At 39.1% G+C, this 14,845-nt stretch overlaps 1 protein-coding gene across 1 annotated transcript in view; it reads left to right on the top strand.

Moving 5' to 3' along the window:
• The first annotated feature begins 256 nt into the window (after window positions 1–256).
• Window positions 257–14,845, top strand: part of gpc6a (glypican 6a) — a 152,464-nt gene continuing 137,875 nt past the window's right edge. The window contains exon 1 of the mRNA XM_008292629.1: window positions 257–520. Within this exon, the coding sequence (XP_008290851.1) occupies window positions 361–520 (160 nt within the window). The 5' untranslated portion in view covers window positions 257–360. The remainder of the gene's footprint in view (window positions 521–14,845) is intronic.

The raw sequence follows: 14,845 nt of genomic DNA, 5'->3' as shown, positions 1-14,845 counted from the left end.
GCATTTCGATTGACATAAACACAGGGCAACTGTGTGTGCGGGAGAAGTTGTTGGCACACTGAGGCACCAGGTAGCTTCCTCACAAGGATTTCTTCAAGCCGGGAGCGATCGGACTCATTGGGTTCCTTTTTTTTTTTCTTTTTCTTTTTTTTTTTTTTTTAATCTTACGAAGGGTAAGATGAGGTGGATGCACCAGTATCTTAAGTGAGGAGTGATCTTTTTTTTTATGATTGTTGTTTTGTAGATGAACATCTTGACATCGCGCTCACTGGAGAAACCTTTCAAGCAGCCCTTTGGATTTCTTCTTTCATTCTGACGGAGCTCGTATTTCTCTGTGAAACATTATCAAGGATTTCACTGATGTATGCGATGTGGAGACTGCAAGTCGCCTTATGTACTCTGTCGGTGCTGTCCCTGTCATCTGGTGGTGAAAGCAAAGCTCGGAGCTGTAGCGAGGTTAGACAAGCTTATAACGCGAAAGGATTCAGCCTCGTCAATGTACCTCATCAGGAAATATCAGGTAGGCGAAACTGACAAACCATCCCCCCTCACCACGTGTCAGGTCTCGTTTTACCCCCTCAAAATAAACAATTTGGTTATCAACTATGTGGTTATCCCTCAAACCTTTGCGCATTTTATTATTTAATCCTGCTGCCGTCCTGTTTTGTGATCAACCAGGTCTTTGGAAAAGTCTGAGCCTCTCTTTGCACCCTGTCCCATGTCATGAGATAGACTTTGTCAAAGCATTTCCAAACTGTATGCAGCCTGTAAAGCTGCAGTGCATGTCACTGTGCTGTGAGTGGACCTATATGATTTTTTTTTTCTGCTTAAAGGTCACTATAATCCTCTCCATTTTATTGCGTAATGATGAATCACAGCAAACTGCATTTTTCAGTCATTATCTTCCATCAACTAGGCACCTTAAAGCTGAATTTAATATCCAGAATACGGTTGAAGTCATCCAACTCTGCAAAATTATCATATTGAAGAGAGAAATTCCCCCAACATATTCATCCCCATGTAGTATATGTTTAAATTTTACCATTTAAAAGCCAAATTGACCTTGGTAATAGCACACAAACCCGACTCACACAAAAACTAGTTAAAACCCATCTTCATCTTTCAACTCTTGTAGCCTTTTGACCATGAAAGTGAGGCGTTGCTCTCCTCAAAGAGGGGACTTCACCCAGATGTGACAGTAAGAATCATACTAGACTCATATGTGAGACCTGAGTGTGTCATTTACTTGCTTGTCAAAATAGAACTTTTTTGCAGCAGACTGACTTCACAACGGTCGCCTCCAGACGATACGTCTCATAACTGGCTGCATACCTGTTGCTCATATTCAACAGAAGATCATGGAGCTTGTTGTGTTGGATTTGGCTAAATAGTGAATAGTGTTTACCAGTAGGGGGCTGTATGTACTCAACATGAAATGCCCCTTTTTTGCTGTGGATTTCTTCTTCTTTTTTTTTTCTTTTTCGGTTAGATATTCCTCAAGGCTACAGCTTAGGTTTTAATTCATGCTCTTTGGTACAGCAGAGATATGAGGTTTTATTATCTCTTGTGTGGTGGTAATCACATTTATGGTCAAAGCAAGAAAAGAGATTAGTCAGTAAACATAGTCTGCTTCGTGAGAGGGAAGTGGAGAAGCAGAGGAGCCTCAAGTTAATCCTTCCATTGCCTCATGCAGACAAAATAGAGATACTGTATTGGTAATTGGCAGTGTCAGGCAGTAATGATCACAGAGCCGCCTTATTTGGTTTTAACATGGTTCTGGCGTGATGGGAATGTGATAGTTTTGTTGGTGATTGAACATGAGCGGAAGTAGGTGCCAGTGGCTTTGTTTAGTGTGTGTGAGGGATTTCTCGTATTGGAATTGTATCTTATTAAGTTATCTAGTCATAACTAAATGAATATTAATTTTTAAAATTACTTTAAATAGCAAAAATGTAATCATGTATCCTCACTGTTGCCTGAGTTGCAACTTATGTTCAGTTTATCAACAACTCGAAAGGAGATGCCTTCAGCCAACTAATAAAAATACCAGACGATATGTTCAAAATAATTTGTGAAGTTTTTTTCTCGGCCACTTGCATAGGTACTTTTTTAAAATAGTGCTGCTGCTCTGTTCCTATTTTTCTATTATCTGATTTGACTTGAAAGTAGACCGGACTTCTGGTGACACCCACTTTCCCTTTTTTTCCCACCAAGGTTTCAAAGCAATGATTTGTGATTAATCTCAGGTTTGTACAGAAGATCCAATGATGTAAAGCCCTAAATATTTTTTTTTTGGCCTTACATGAGTCTATTATACAAAGTTGTAATGTCACTGTCTAACTTATCTAACCGTGTAGCATGGACATAGTTAGTTTAGCCTTTTTTTTTAAATTTTTTTTTATTGTCTGGCACATATTAGATTTATTTATTCTGTCCAATTTGATTATTTTAGCATCTTCTTGAAACATAGTTTAGTCTCTCGTGCATCTGGTTTTATTTTCTTTGACAGCTCTTAAAGGAGTGGAAATCATTTAGTTTTCCAGTGTTTGAACACAGAGTTTTTGTTGGCCTTCACTTCCTACTGGATGAGCTCCATTTATCACAAGAAGACTTCCAACTGTGTGATTTGGAAACACTTGGACAAGCTTTTATTTGATTATGAAGACTTTTCAGTATTATTTTATCTCACCTAATATTTCTCATCTGCTTGGAATTTCAGCATCTTAAAGTCCAAGACAGAGGTCTGCATTATAGATCAAGATGTTTTTGGGGCCACAATCAAATCCCTTTTCCAATTCATGGACAGCCCATACTCTATGTATAATTGGATTTTGTTGTCTCCAAATAACCTTTGCATAAATACAAAAGAGGTTAGATATGGGCCTCAGGAGATGGGATTGTAGAAAGCACTCAATTATACCTAATTAGCTATGCTAATACAAACGTGTGGTAAGCTGCATGAGCAGCGTTAGCACTCATCCCTCCATCATTTGCTAAGTCATGCTACCGTTGTGCCTCTAGATGCAAAACACACAGTTTTAATACTTCTGCAGAGGTGGATACCTCTGGTTATAAGCTTCCATTTGCATAAGCTAATTATTTTGACAGCTCTCTGCCGGTGACAAGCTGAGCTACGTTATTGAAGAGGTAACACACACACATATGTCTATATCTGTTATAGGATACAACAGGGTGATTACTGAATTCGCACTTTAGTGTTTATCAGATTAGAATGTTTTAAGACAACTGAACTTAATCAAAACTCAGAAATTTTCCTAAAATAAAAGATAGACCATTAAAAAAAAAGAATTGGTTGAGTTTGTGGATTGAATTCTAAATGTACTTTTTCTTCTGAGCACACAGCTACTATCTACAGTGATGTTTCAAGGATCACACCAGGGTGCTAAGTCATTTCTTTGTGGCATCTTTTTTTTATTATTATTTTCTAAACCTGTAAAGTTGTGGAAAATCTTTTTTATGTTTACCATTCAATGTGTGCACAATATGTTTCTTTTTTTTTTTCGCCGTGTGAAGTACAAACATTTGGTGAACAGCCTCCCGCTGCCTTGAAAGACAGTCATACGTGCGGGTGTGGTGTCGCCGTGAAGAGATGTAATACACGCTCAGCACTATAACACTTCTGTCATGCTTACTGCTGTGCTGGCCAAGTTGTCATGTTCCAACTTTTTTTTTTTTTCTGGGACTGAAATAACTTCTCAGCACGAATGGACACATTAGGTAAACGGGCAGAGTTAGCTGACTTGGATAGAGGTCAACCATACTGTCCTCTTCATCGATTGAAGAGTGATGCTTTCTCTTTTTGCTTAAGGACTCTTAAGTGCTTCAGCTGGTTTACAGTACAGAGGAGGTGGGAGGTAGAGGCCAGTAAGAAAAAATCTTACTAGCTTCAGTTTTCATACAGTAAGAGGTCTCCTGGAAAAGTGCCAACATTCTTTGAAAAAGAGCAGGTGGGTAGGATGAAGTGGCTGTGCCGAAATACACAGTTGAATGTGGGGTGAATCTGAAAAGTGTCTAAAACTGGCTGCTGGACGGCTTCATTAAACCCCAGCAGGTTGAACTTGGGATTCCTGCGCTTGTGTCCACATTACGGATGTACCATCTCCCGTCTGGTGTGTTGTACAACAGTCAACTGACAATACACGTCTGCCTGTGAGGATCAACCCTGTGCTCATGTGTCAGATGTTAGTTATAGTGTCATGCACACAATGCTGTGTGATTGTCAGCCCTTTGTTCATAAACACAGCTGCTCCTGAACGCCTCAGTCAGGCCCTGCCATAGAGCTCCTTCTCTGAGGCTTTACTGTTAATATCAACATCTACTTACACACAGCAGTTGGGATTCTCATGGGTGGACTCGGCTCTTTGCTTCAGCTTTCAAACAAAATCGCTCGATGCGCCGCAGTTCCTATTAGCGCAGTGCCTGAGCCTTATATTTCCTTCCTCAAGAATAACAATTACCTTTGGGTATCATCCATAGCAACTTTAAAGAATATTATTTGATTTCTCTTAACAGAACAGTTATTAGCTGTTACACAATACATCTTAATTTTCCCTCCTGTGAATTCCTGATGCTGCAACTCTCTCTTTCTCTGTTTATCGCTGTGATCTGGCTGTTTGCAGGTTGCAGAGGCATGCAGGTCCCCAGTTCCCTTAAACACAACTTGGATATAAGAAGCATTTTCTGTTTGTACTTAAATGAATGTTAGGACCCTTGTGAAGCTTCAGTATACAGCGCAGATACACATCGACACCACTGTATCTCTCAAAAGAAACCATCTTGCAACACTTATTAAATTCTAGGTTGAAGACTGCGCTTTAGGTTTGCATGTTTAATTAGTTGAAACTACAAATGATTCAAGGAGATGATACAATTTCTTCCTAAATAAATCCAATTTATCAGTTTAGTGTTCCCTTTAGATTCCATTGCAAGAATCAGCATTTTATGTTTGAAGCTTTTTGGCAGTGTTACTGTTCCAGCACACCCTGCCTGTCTCATCATCAGGAATTTTAAGTGACACAATATAGCAAAGAAATTGTGATGACACTCCATGGTTAATCTTCTGTTATCACGTTTCTGAATGTTGCCACCAAATTATGTAATCAGCAGTCTGCTTGTTGCGCCGCTCCATTTTTAATTTCCTCAACATGTAGGGCAGGTATGCAAAATGAATTTGGGAAGTAATTTCAGATTTGTTTGCATCCCTAATCACTAAATAATGGAATGACAGAAGACCTTTATTTGAAAATGTGGGAATACCACTGTAAAAGCTTTTGCCCAGCAAATGTTCACATAAAAATTAGGAGGGGCTTTTTTTTTCTCTCCAAAGCCCATTAAGATGCTCATGGCTCTGCCAAATTGGAAATAAGTCTCTTGCCAGCCTGTATACATCTTCAGAGAGAACAGTTAATGAGATGTGAGGGAGATTGGGCTGTGTGTCTATGAGTGTGTGTTTGAAGCAGTTTAGCCTCACTTTCCGCCCCTTCCTTTTGCTTTGCATCTCTATTGTAGGAGAAAATGACAAAAGTGTTTTGTTTTTCATTGGGTGAGACAGATTGTTGTGCAAAGAACATCCAAATGAGTTTGATTGTGAATCCTCCCGAGGTGCTGTTCAGATTTGGTAAAAGCGAATGTCTGACAGTTGTCCTGACCTGAAGAGTCTGGCAACCCTCTGCAGGCATTCATGCTTGAAATGCACATGGCCTGTAAGCTTCCTGGAACCTTCCTCAGCACCATGTATGGTGCTTACTTGAGTAGTGTGAAAAGCCCGCGGCTAGCGTAGGAGACTGCTATAGCACTTTTTCCAGTTTTCAATCAACTGCTGGCCTAAATCAGTAATGGAGGGGGGATTAAGAATCTCTACCCTCTCAAGCCTTGAGAGAAACTAGAAAATAAGAAGTTAAAGGATGGATGTGATTGTATGTTTAGGGATTAGTAGAGAGAGCAAAGAGAATGAGTAATGACATAAACAAACGTCCTCGGTATTAGTGAGCATACAGACATAAAGAGCATCCTTCACTAACTGTGTGTTGGCATCATGACTTGAATGGTAGTTATCTGAGGTGAGATGAGCTCTGGGGTACAAGGAGAGAGTCAGGTAGAATGTAATCCATCTGAACTTAAAGGATTAGCGATCTGACTTGGTATTTGTGCTGCACCCAAGTATTGCTACACACTGCCTTTTACACTGGTTTCTAGCAGAAGGAAAAAGCACTAAGCACTGCTGATCTTGCTAATATACTACTGAAAGAAAAACCCCCACAGGAGTTAAAAGACAGAAAAGTCACATGTGACATTCCTCCACTGGGGAAAGTGTTTCCCCTGGGATCTCTCTGTCAGTGGGTGAGGGTGCTGCATGAATGTTGATGAGGGAGGTGGGGGTCACATTATCACATAATTGTTGACATGGGGAAATAGTGGGTGGCTATTCCTGATTATAGTGCTGCCTCTCTGCTAATGTTCATGTAGGGGAGAGCCTTTGGGTTTGACCTAAAGCTCTATCAAACATAGTTTGCACTGCACGGACAGCACTAATCACTTCTATTTTCACCCTCTAGCCGAGCCGGTGTCTGTGGTTGTCCTACCATTATTTATTAAGTATGTTAGAGAACCAGTGCGTTCTGTTGTGTTTACTGCTGTGGTCCTTTTTACCCACAGAGGCTTTTGCCTCTGGAGGGTAGTCTCTGAATAGAAGTCCCAAGCCTGACGCCAATGATAGGGCTCAGAGAGGAGGAGAGCCACACAGCACTCTGGGAAAACCCACATGGGTATATCATATCGAGGTGTCAAAGATGCAAATACATCTCACGCTGGGGACTTTTTATTTTTGTTTTCCAGACACAGATAAGTACACATGGCTGAGGTGATTTGCTAAATAAGCCACCCCTCCGAGACTTGAAAGTAAACAAGCATTAAGTACAAACAAACATGGTGTGCCAAAATTGTCATGGAAACATCAGATGCTGTCAAGAAATGCAGACGGCCATGGTGTCATCAGCGTCACAGACTTGACAATGACACTGTTGTTGTGCTGAAGAAACATAGACAGTTTCCACCCCTGGAAGGCCTCACTGGTGGTTTCACGGTAGTGAAACTGCAGGAGGGGGAAGTTTGATATATCAAAAACAACAGTGCAGATGCTGCAACATCCAGACACTTTATATTTCAAAAGCTGCAGTAAAACATAGAACATCAAGGGCAAACTTTTAATCTGTAAACACCTTTTCGGATTCTAAATATAGTGATACTTTTGTCACAGGATTGAACATTTTCATACTATAACAATTTTAACTTGAGGTTTAGAAGTTTTATTATTGTCAACAAATCCTATGCGAGGACCAAAGTCAGCTGTGCTTTAGTCCGTCCTACAGTAATCTGAGTGTCTCAGCATATATGTAGATCTCTGCCACAATCTCCTTAATTCCTAAAATATCACTTTAAAAACAGCAAACTTTACCCAAATAGAATATATTGTATTTGTTGTAGTGTTATCGCAATACGAAAATTATGACTTTGATGCAATACCTGCCTAAATATGTTGATACAAATAATAAAACAATGATTTAACAAAAACCTTAAAACATCAGTAAAATAATGCAATGACTAAACATGGACTTTTTTTCATTTTATGTATTAAAAACTGGAGCAAGGGGTAGGGTTACTGGAGGAACTTTTCATAAAGATCAGCTCCTTTCATCTTCACATCTTTCTACCTTTATATGTCGCACTTCTGCTTCTGAAAGGGTAAATCCTTGCAGAAATAAGTATGAGCAGCACCTATGTGCACATTTCAGTCATGCTATTTCACTCTTTCAACAGTAATTCAGCAGGTTAACATAATTGGTGTTGCTGATCTGCATACTGTGAATGCATAATCTTTAGAAGGTTGCAGTAAAGTGAGTTAATGTTAGCTGTGTTAATCCTGTGCTGGCACATAGAGATGATGCTTACCTAATTGGTATGTTACCTAAACAGATGCAGCCAATTTAAATGGCTATCATTGCTCTTCATTGCGCTGCGTTTCTTTGCAAATGGAAATTTTTGTACAATGTCGGCGATGCAGAGCACCTGAGTAAGGCACCTGTATGCAGGGTGGTCAGATGCAAACGTTGCACATTTAGTTACTGTGCTGGAGCTCTGACTCCATTTAGTCCTCCGTCCTCACCGCTGTCTTCTCAGAAGTACACGAGGAAGCTACAGCCAGGCAGCGTCACAGGAGTGGGCTGAGCAGAGCTACCGACAGATAACAATGACTCAATATAGATAGATAGATAGATAGATAGATAGATAGATAGATAGATAGATAGATAGACATGTATTGTCATATGTGCAGCATGAAAAACAGCAGTTTAACACTGGGCAATGAAACTGTCTCGTTTGCACACTCCCATATACATAATAAAGAATATAAATATAAGAATAAAAAACAAACAACACACAAAAAAATAAAAAAATAATATAAATAGATACAAATGTCACTCTCTTTGCCATGTGTCATGATGTCTGACGCGTGCTTCGTTGTGTTGGTCATGCTTTTCATTTACGTTGCATTGCTAAAGTTGTGCTAACCTAGCTTAAGCTACTCCCTGTCTGTTTATGTTAGCAACAATATCACTGTAGTTATGCCAGCCTAGCATAGCGTTATTTAATGGCTTAAAGCCAGTAAGTATCTGCAGAAATAACGTAAGAGTACAAAATATTTGAGAGTATAGAAGGAGTGTGAGTGAGAAAGAGTGTTCATCACTCCGTCAGCTTGTTATTAATGATATCAATGTTAATTCAAATGCTCGAGCTATGTTCTGATTATCCATGAATCTAATAGTGTAGATCAAATGAATGCAGAACTTGCTGGAAATCACAATATGGTGGATATGAGCTGCTTGGTGGAGGTCTGCGCCCTCAGTGTGCTCTTCTAGATACCCATATTTTACAAACTAGCCCCAATAAGCTGGAATTGTTAATGCTACATTTGTACTTTTATCTATTTAATTTTGTTTATTTGATATTGAGAACTATGCAGCAGAATTTCTGCTACATTTGTATACATTGAACATTTAATTTGATTTACTGAGCTGTTAACAGCTTTTTGGTTTAATACAAATGTTTGGGATTAATTCTGAGCAGGTTTTTTTTTTTTTTTTACTTTCTCCCCTTATCTGAGAACTGAACCGTGACTTCCGTACCGAGGTGCAAACCGTGATTTTTATGTACTGTTACACCCCTAGGCTCCATTGATGTTGGCTTTTTACGGTTGTGGTGCACGCGTTAACTCCAGGTGAAACTACTCCAAGTTGATTGAACTAACTCAAATCCGCTGTTCTGGAACCGGAAACTCAGAGTTTCCTATCTCAGAGTTGATCAACTCAGAGTTCAGGATTAGACTCAGAGTTTGTTGAACCTGCTTCGTGAAACGGACCCCTGGTCATTGTTGGTTGGGATGTTTTTATGGGATTTGCTACTAAAAGTTATACTTTACTGTATTGCCAAACTTGTTCTTTAACGCTGTATAAACGTTTATAAGGAGACAGTTATATTCAGAATTGATTCTAGTCTCAGTTTTTTGTGGGTTTTTTATTTATTTTTGGCAACAAGTTGTGTTCCTATTTCCAGAGAAAATCAATGATTTCTGTCCTTCAGACAGTACTTCACAACTTGAAGCATCAGACAATGTCACACTTGCTCCAATCTGAACAACATCCCTTCCAGCAATCGAAACCAACTTATGACTGGGTAGAGAGTTCAGTTTTATTCTTCATGAGGGCCAGAAATTGTAGATAATCAGTTACTGAATGCCATCTCTGATTGTCATCCAGGATATATACCACTGTGGCCTAATCAGACACTTTTCATACCTGAAAATACAGATCTTAATTGGACTACTGTGTGCATGTAACATACCCAGTGGCTAGATTAATGCATTTTTTCTAATGCTTTGTGGATGCTTTTGTGCTATCTTTTGTGAGGTTTGCTGCAGGTACAGTTTGTGAAATGAGGAAGGGCTGTGTGCTCACGGTACGCTATTTGGTTACAGTTGTGTTCTTTCTATTCTCGTTTCTAATAAATAAGCGGTGCACTTATGCACCCTAATATCTGCAAACAGGAAAAAAGGGAAGATCATTTCACCCCAATACTCAGTGGCAGCAAATTGTAATGTTTCATAAACTAGTATTCATGTTCAATCATTTCTTTTGGGAACCATTGCAGTAGGTTTAACAAGAAAGTACATGACTGTGTCCCTCAAGTGAAAAGATGATTATTGCTCACCAAGCAACAAGACAAGAGGAAATCACAGTGACAACTTTGCAACAAGCCTGGTGATTTGTTCTAAATTGTGTTTTCAAATAGCAATCGTTAGCCAGAACATGACGTGCGAGGAAAGCATGCTGCTTCCGTTATAAATTAGGAAATTTATAACAATTACACAAGTTCGTGACCCAGTTTAGTGTGATCTCGTTTGCAGCTTTGAGGTGGAGAGACTAATTGGAGATCGTTATTATTTTTATGTTAATGCAGAAATGTAGAGGACTGATCTTAACCTGGGGTCACAGTTTGTGGGCTTTCATTATAACATTAAATAAAAGACTTTGCAGTGAAATGCCGTGGGGGATATAATGACACTAGTAGTGTGTCAGAGGTCTGCCCTATGTGCCTACACTCTGTGTCGGCTCATTTCCTCAGTTTCCTTGGTTTAGACACAGTATTTCTCTCGCTCTGTGATCTTTCAAAGCCAAAATTACACTGATGTTAATAGATTTTATAGAAATTTCCGCAAAATTATAAAACATAAACATTAAAGCTTAAAAAAAAATAAAAAAAATATTTAAATGGTTCTTTTGCTGGTGCGAAAAAAAAGAAAAAAAAGTGTCTTATAATAGCAGTGTATAACTGGATGTATCATGCCTATATGATGGAGCTCCATATTGTAATTTTTGATAAGATTGGCCTGCAATGAAGCATGTTGGATGTACAACTTTCAAAGAGCCAAGGAATGACATCGGAATTCATCTGGAACTAAAGAAGTACAGCGGGGGTGAACCAACAGATCATTTGAATCACCTATCCTTGTAGCTGATGAGAATGTAGAGCAGTCTTGCAGGAAAAGACATCGAGGCTCACTAAGCTCACACCACCGACTTCAACGGGGGCCACACAGCGCATCTCCAGGGAGCCCTGCCGTCATGACAAATGTGACAAGCTCATATAACCTTAATGTCAGGAGAGAACCAGTTTGAAGTCTTGTCGTAGGAAGAATGTTGATGAAGGGTTGAGAAAGAATATCTCCAGCCTTCGTAGTTTCATTAATTCAAGGCCTGTTGGAACGGAGCAGCAAGCGGTTTTGGAAGGGCTTATTGAGACTGATGGGCTGAAGAGACTATGTCCAGTGTTTACATCTTTTGGATCCCTGAATTTTTTTTCATGTGTCAAATGAAACATGTGCCATTGTGATGCTTCCTGGCACATCCTTGTTCTTTGGCTGCTGCAGGGGGCTAGAATCTGAAAAGAAGCCAGACTCATCTCTTGCTCCCAGAACCCTGCTGTTTCCCGTCCCCTGTGTAAGCTGCCGGTAAATGAGTGGGCTGGTCATCTCACACCCCGGGGCTCTACCTCGGGCTCTTCAGACCACCAGCTGTTGTGTTTAGGACTGAGTCATGCACCAGTTAGCATGCTGAATCCAGAGCACGAGTGCAAGGCTTTAACCTCACCGTATGTCTCTTCCACTTCCCTCCCAGCCTCTAATATTAACCGAGTGTGATGAAATGTGGCGGGATAGTAAAATAGTTGCTACAAAACATCTTGAAGGCTATATTTACACCCACTTGCATTACAGAAATTAAGATTTCTGGGGCATAAGTTCTACCCTCATGGGTGTTTTCACCTACTTTCTATACAGTTCAGACATATGTACCGTGAGCAGTGCTTATCAAAGCCTGTAATGTCAGCATGGCTTGAGAGGTTTTGTGAGTTCTTCATGTCTGACACCTTTTAGGCAATGAGACGGTTTCCCTTTTCCTGTCAGAACAATTGTGTTGACTTCACTTGTGTAACATTTTTTCCTGTAATTCCGCCAACGCACATGTATGTTGTATGAGAATAGCGAAAATAGAAAAGACCTCAGAGACTTGAATCAAGCTAAGCCATCTACTTGAGTCAATTGGTAATTCTGTTTAAGGTTGTTTCCTTTCATAGGGCTGGCAGTTACCGTGGTAATATATAAAAGCTAAGCGGGAGAGAGAAGGCGACAGCGCCTTTCAATGTCAGAATGTCAGTGTATTTCCTGGAGGCACTACATACACGTTTAAAGCCGATATATATTGAACTTCATCTGAGAAAATCATTTGTGTGTTCATCTTCTGCCAGCACTATTTTTCAAACTACAGGTGCAGCATGGTTAGAAGTGTTGCTTACTTTTGTTGACATTGAGGTGGAAGTTCTCAATGACCCAGTTCCTCTTTTACCAGTCCTCCCTGTTGGATTATCCATGATAATTTACCACATTTTTACAACAAGGATTGCAGTGAACAGAGCATCACCTTTGACCAAACAGCTATGCTCATATTCTTCAATAAATAGTACTTCATGATACAGACATTTGTAATGGACATGAACACCTGCTGTGTTTAGCCTCATCTAATTTATGTCATGCAGGAGAAAAAACACTGGAACCTTGACTTAAGGTGAATATGGTTTATCGTTCATTGAATGATGTAGAAGTGGAGGCAGGATAGTTGATTTCCAGTGTTTATTCAATGAAAGTAATATCTGTTTTCTGTAAGGTTTAAATAAATCTTTAATTCAGGAGAAGCATGTTAACTTAATCATTAAATACTTGCAATAAGTAATAACTAAAGTGAAATAGTCATGAATTAGATTCCTGGATGAGATGTGTCATGTGCTTCATTGAAAATAATAAACAATAAAATAATTTTTTGTCCTGCTGAATCTGGTACATGAGTTAATGAATACAAAGCATTTTTTGTTTAGCTCTATGAACTTTTCCTCGTAAGGGTAAAAAGAGGATAAAAAAATTAGCTCTAACCAGCAGGTGATTTGTATCGTTCAGAAACACCTTATGAGACTGCGCAACACCTCCTCCCATGGGTGTGATTTGGAAATTGATATGCGATTATGTTCTTTTTTCCCCTCATACAGCGTTCACCACAGACTGGTGTAAATTTTCTTTGGAAAATTACCCATGACAGAGGCATGTAGCCGCACAGTATATTGTTGGTCCGCTTTAATAGACTGAATGCATGACTGAAGCTATAGTGGCCATAAGCTCCACTCATGTGTTCGACTTGTACACTGGTTTACCTTTGACATTTACTACAGCGGTGTCCCAGCGCACATTGGTTTCTCATTCTAGGTGTGTAGCCAGAGAACTGCAGGGAATGCTCATTTAGGCGTTAATGCATAAGAAATGGAGTTAAAATTAGCCGGGGTGCAGAATTAAAGTGTAAGAAGGGAGGAATACTGTGTTTTAACTAAAGTTCAACATGAGTACTGCAGCTTTTAAATCAGAGGAAATGGATGCGTTAGATTGGAGTGCTTGAAGTCGCCTTCGGTTTTTGGAGGACTCTTTTTTCATATGTTCACTATTTGGAGAGTTCTTTTTGGTTAATGGTGTGTATTGAGAATCTATACATGGTAAATTTGATGAAAAAAAAAAGTAGAAAATTGGAAAGTGTTACTTAGGTTAATGATGTCGTCTGTGTCAGCCGAGGAATTCAGGGATCAACACTTGACAGTGAACTTTTTCAGTCACACTGAGTTACAATAAAAATTCAGTTTCTTAAAAATTTCATGTCGTAGCTGAATGGTTAAAGCTCTGCCATGTTATGATTTGATTGCAGCCTTTCATGTTTCTCTCTCTTTTTGTTTCCCCATGGTGTTTTAAAGGAAATTGCATTTTTATTCCAACATAATTAAAGGTTGAAGAAATCCGCATACAGTTTACAGACAACGTATTTCAGTTTTTCCATCTAAATGTCTGATTTTGCAATGCAGCGTTCATTTACAGCAACTACGTCATTGTTAAGTTGTTTGATAGTTGTTTTAAAGCTACTAAAGCACTTTGGTTAAGGTCAGAGAAAGATCGTGGTCTTCAAGTGTGCAGCGATGCAAAACCTGAGACATGACGTGTTTATCAATGTTTAACCAAAATCACTACATTGCTTTCTGGGTTTTTCGCAAAGATGCTGAGCAGCGAAGTGTGGTCTGGGGGCATGTCTCCCTAGAGACAAAAAAAATATATTTATAAAAGCCCAAGTTTGGTGGTCTCTGGCATTTTGTAATGGCACTATTCCATCATATGCACTGCTTGTCAATATTGCATGTTTCATTGAGTTTCCGTTTGCTGACATAAAGTGAACTACTGTAAAGGAAAATTAGGCTACTTGAGGATTTCAGTCTGTACAAAGCTATTAACATTTAAAGTCATGTCTACATCTGACTGATCTGTAACTTTTGTAATTAATAGTCATTGGACCCTACATTTTTTTTACCAGGAGTATTTTTGTCAACTTCACCGTCTCTTGCTTTTGGGTGTTTTTTTTCCTCTCCCTTTTCTTTATTGACACTCTCAACACCTATAAAAAATAAAAAAAGAAGCTGGTATGATTTAAGAGTAAATATTCGCTTTGTTACACACAAAGCAGTAGAAAAATATTCAGTGACTGGATTTTTAAAAAAAAGTAAACTATGGATTAAATGCAGAGAAAACATACGTACTTGATCTTGAGATTCCGTTATGTCGTATTTTATTATTAAAACTTTTAATTTGAATAAATGGTCAACAGCAAAAATACAACCAAAAAACCACAACTCTTCT

The sequence above is a fragment of the Stegastes partitus genome, unplaced genomic scaffold, assembly GCF_000690725.1.
Source record: "Stegastes partitus isolate 25-593 unplaced genomic scaffold, Stegastes_partitus-1.0.2 Scaffold19, whole genome shotgun sequence".
In the NCBI taxonomy this organism is placed as follows: domain Eukaryota; kingdom Metazoa; phylum Chordata; class Actinopteri; family Pomacentridae; genus Stegastes; species Stegastes partitus.
The sequence above is the reverse complement of the archived record's forward strand: the minus strand, read 5'-3'. Positions and strand labels throughout refer to the sequence as shown.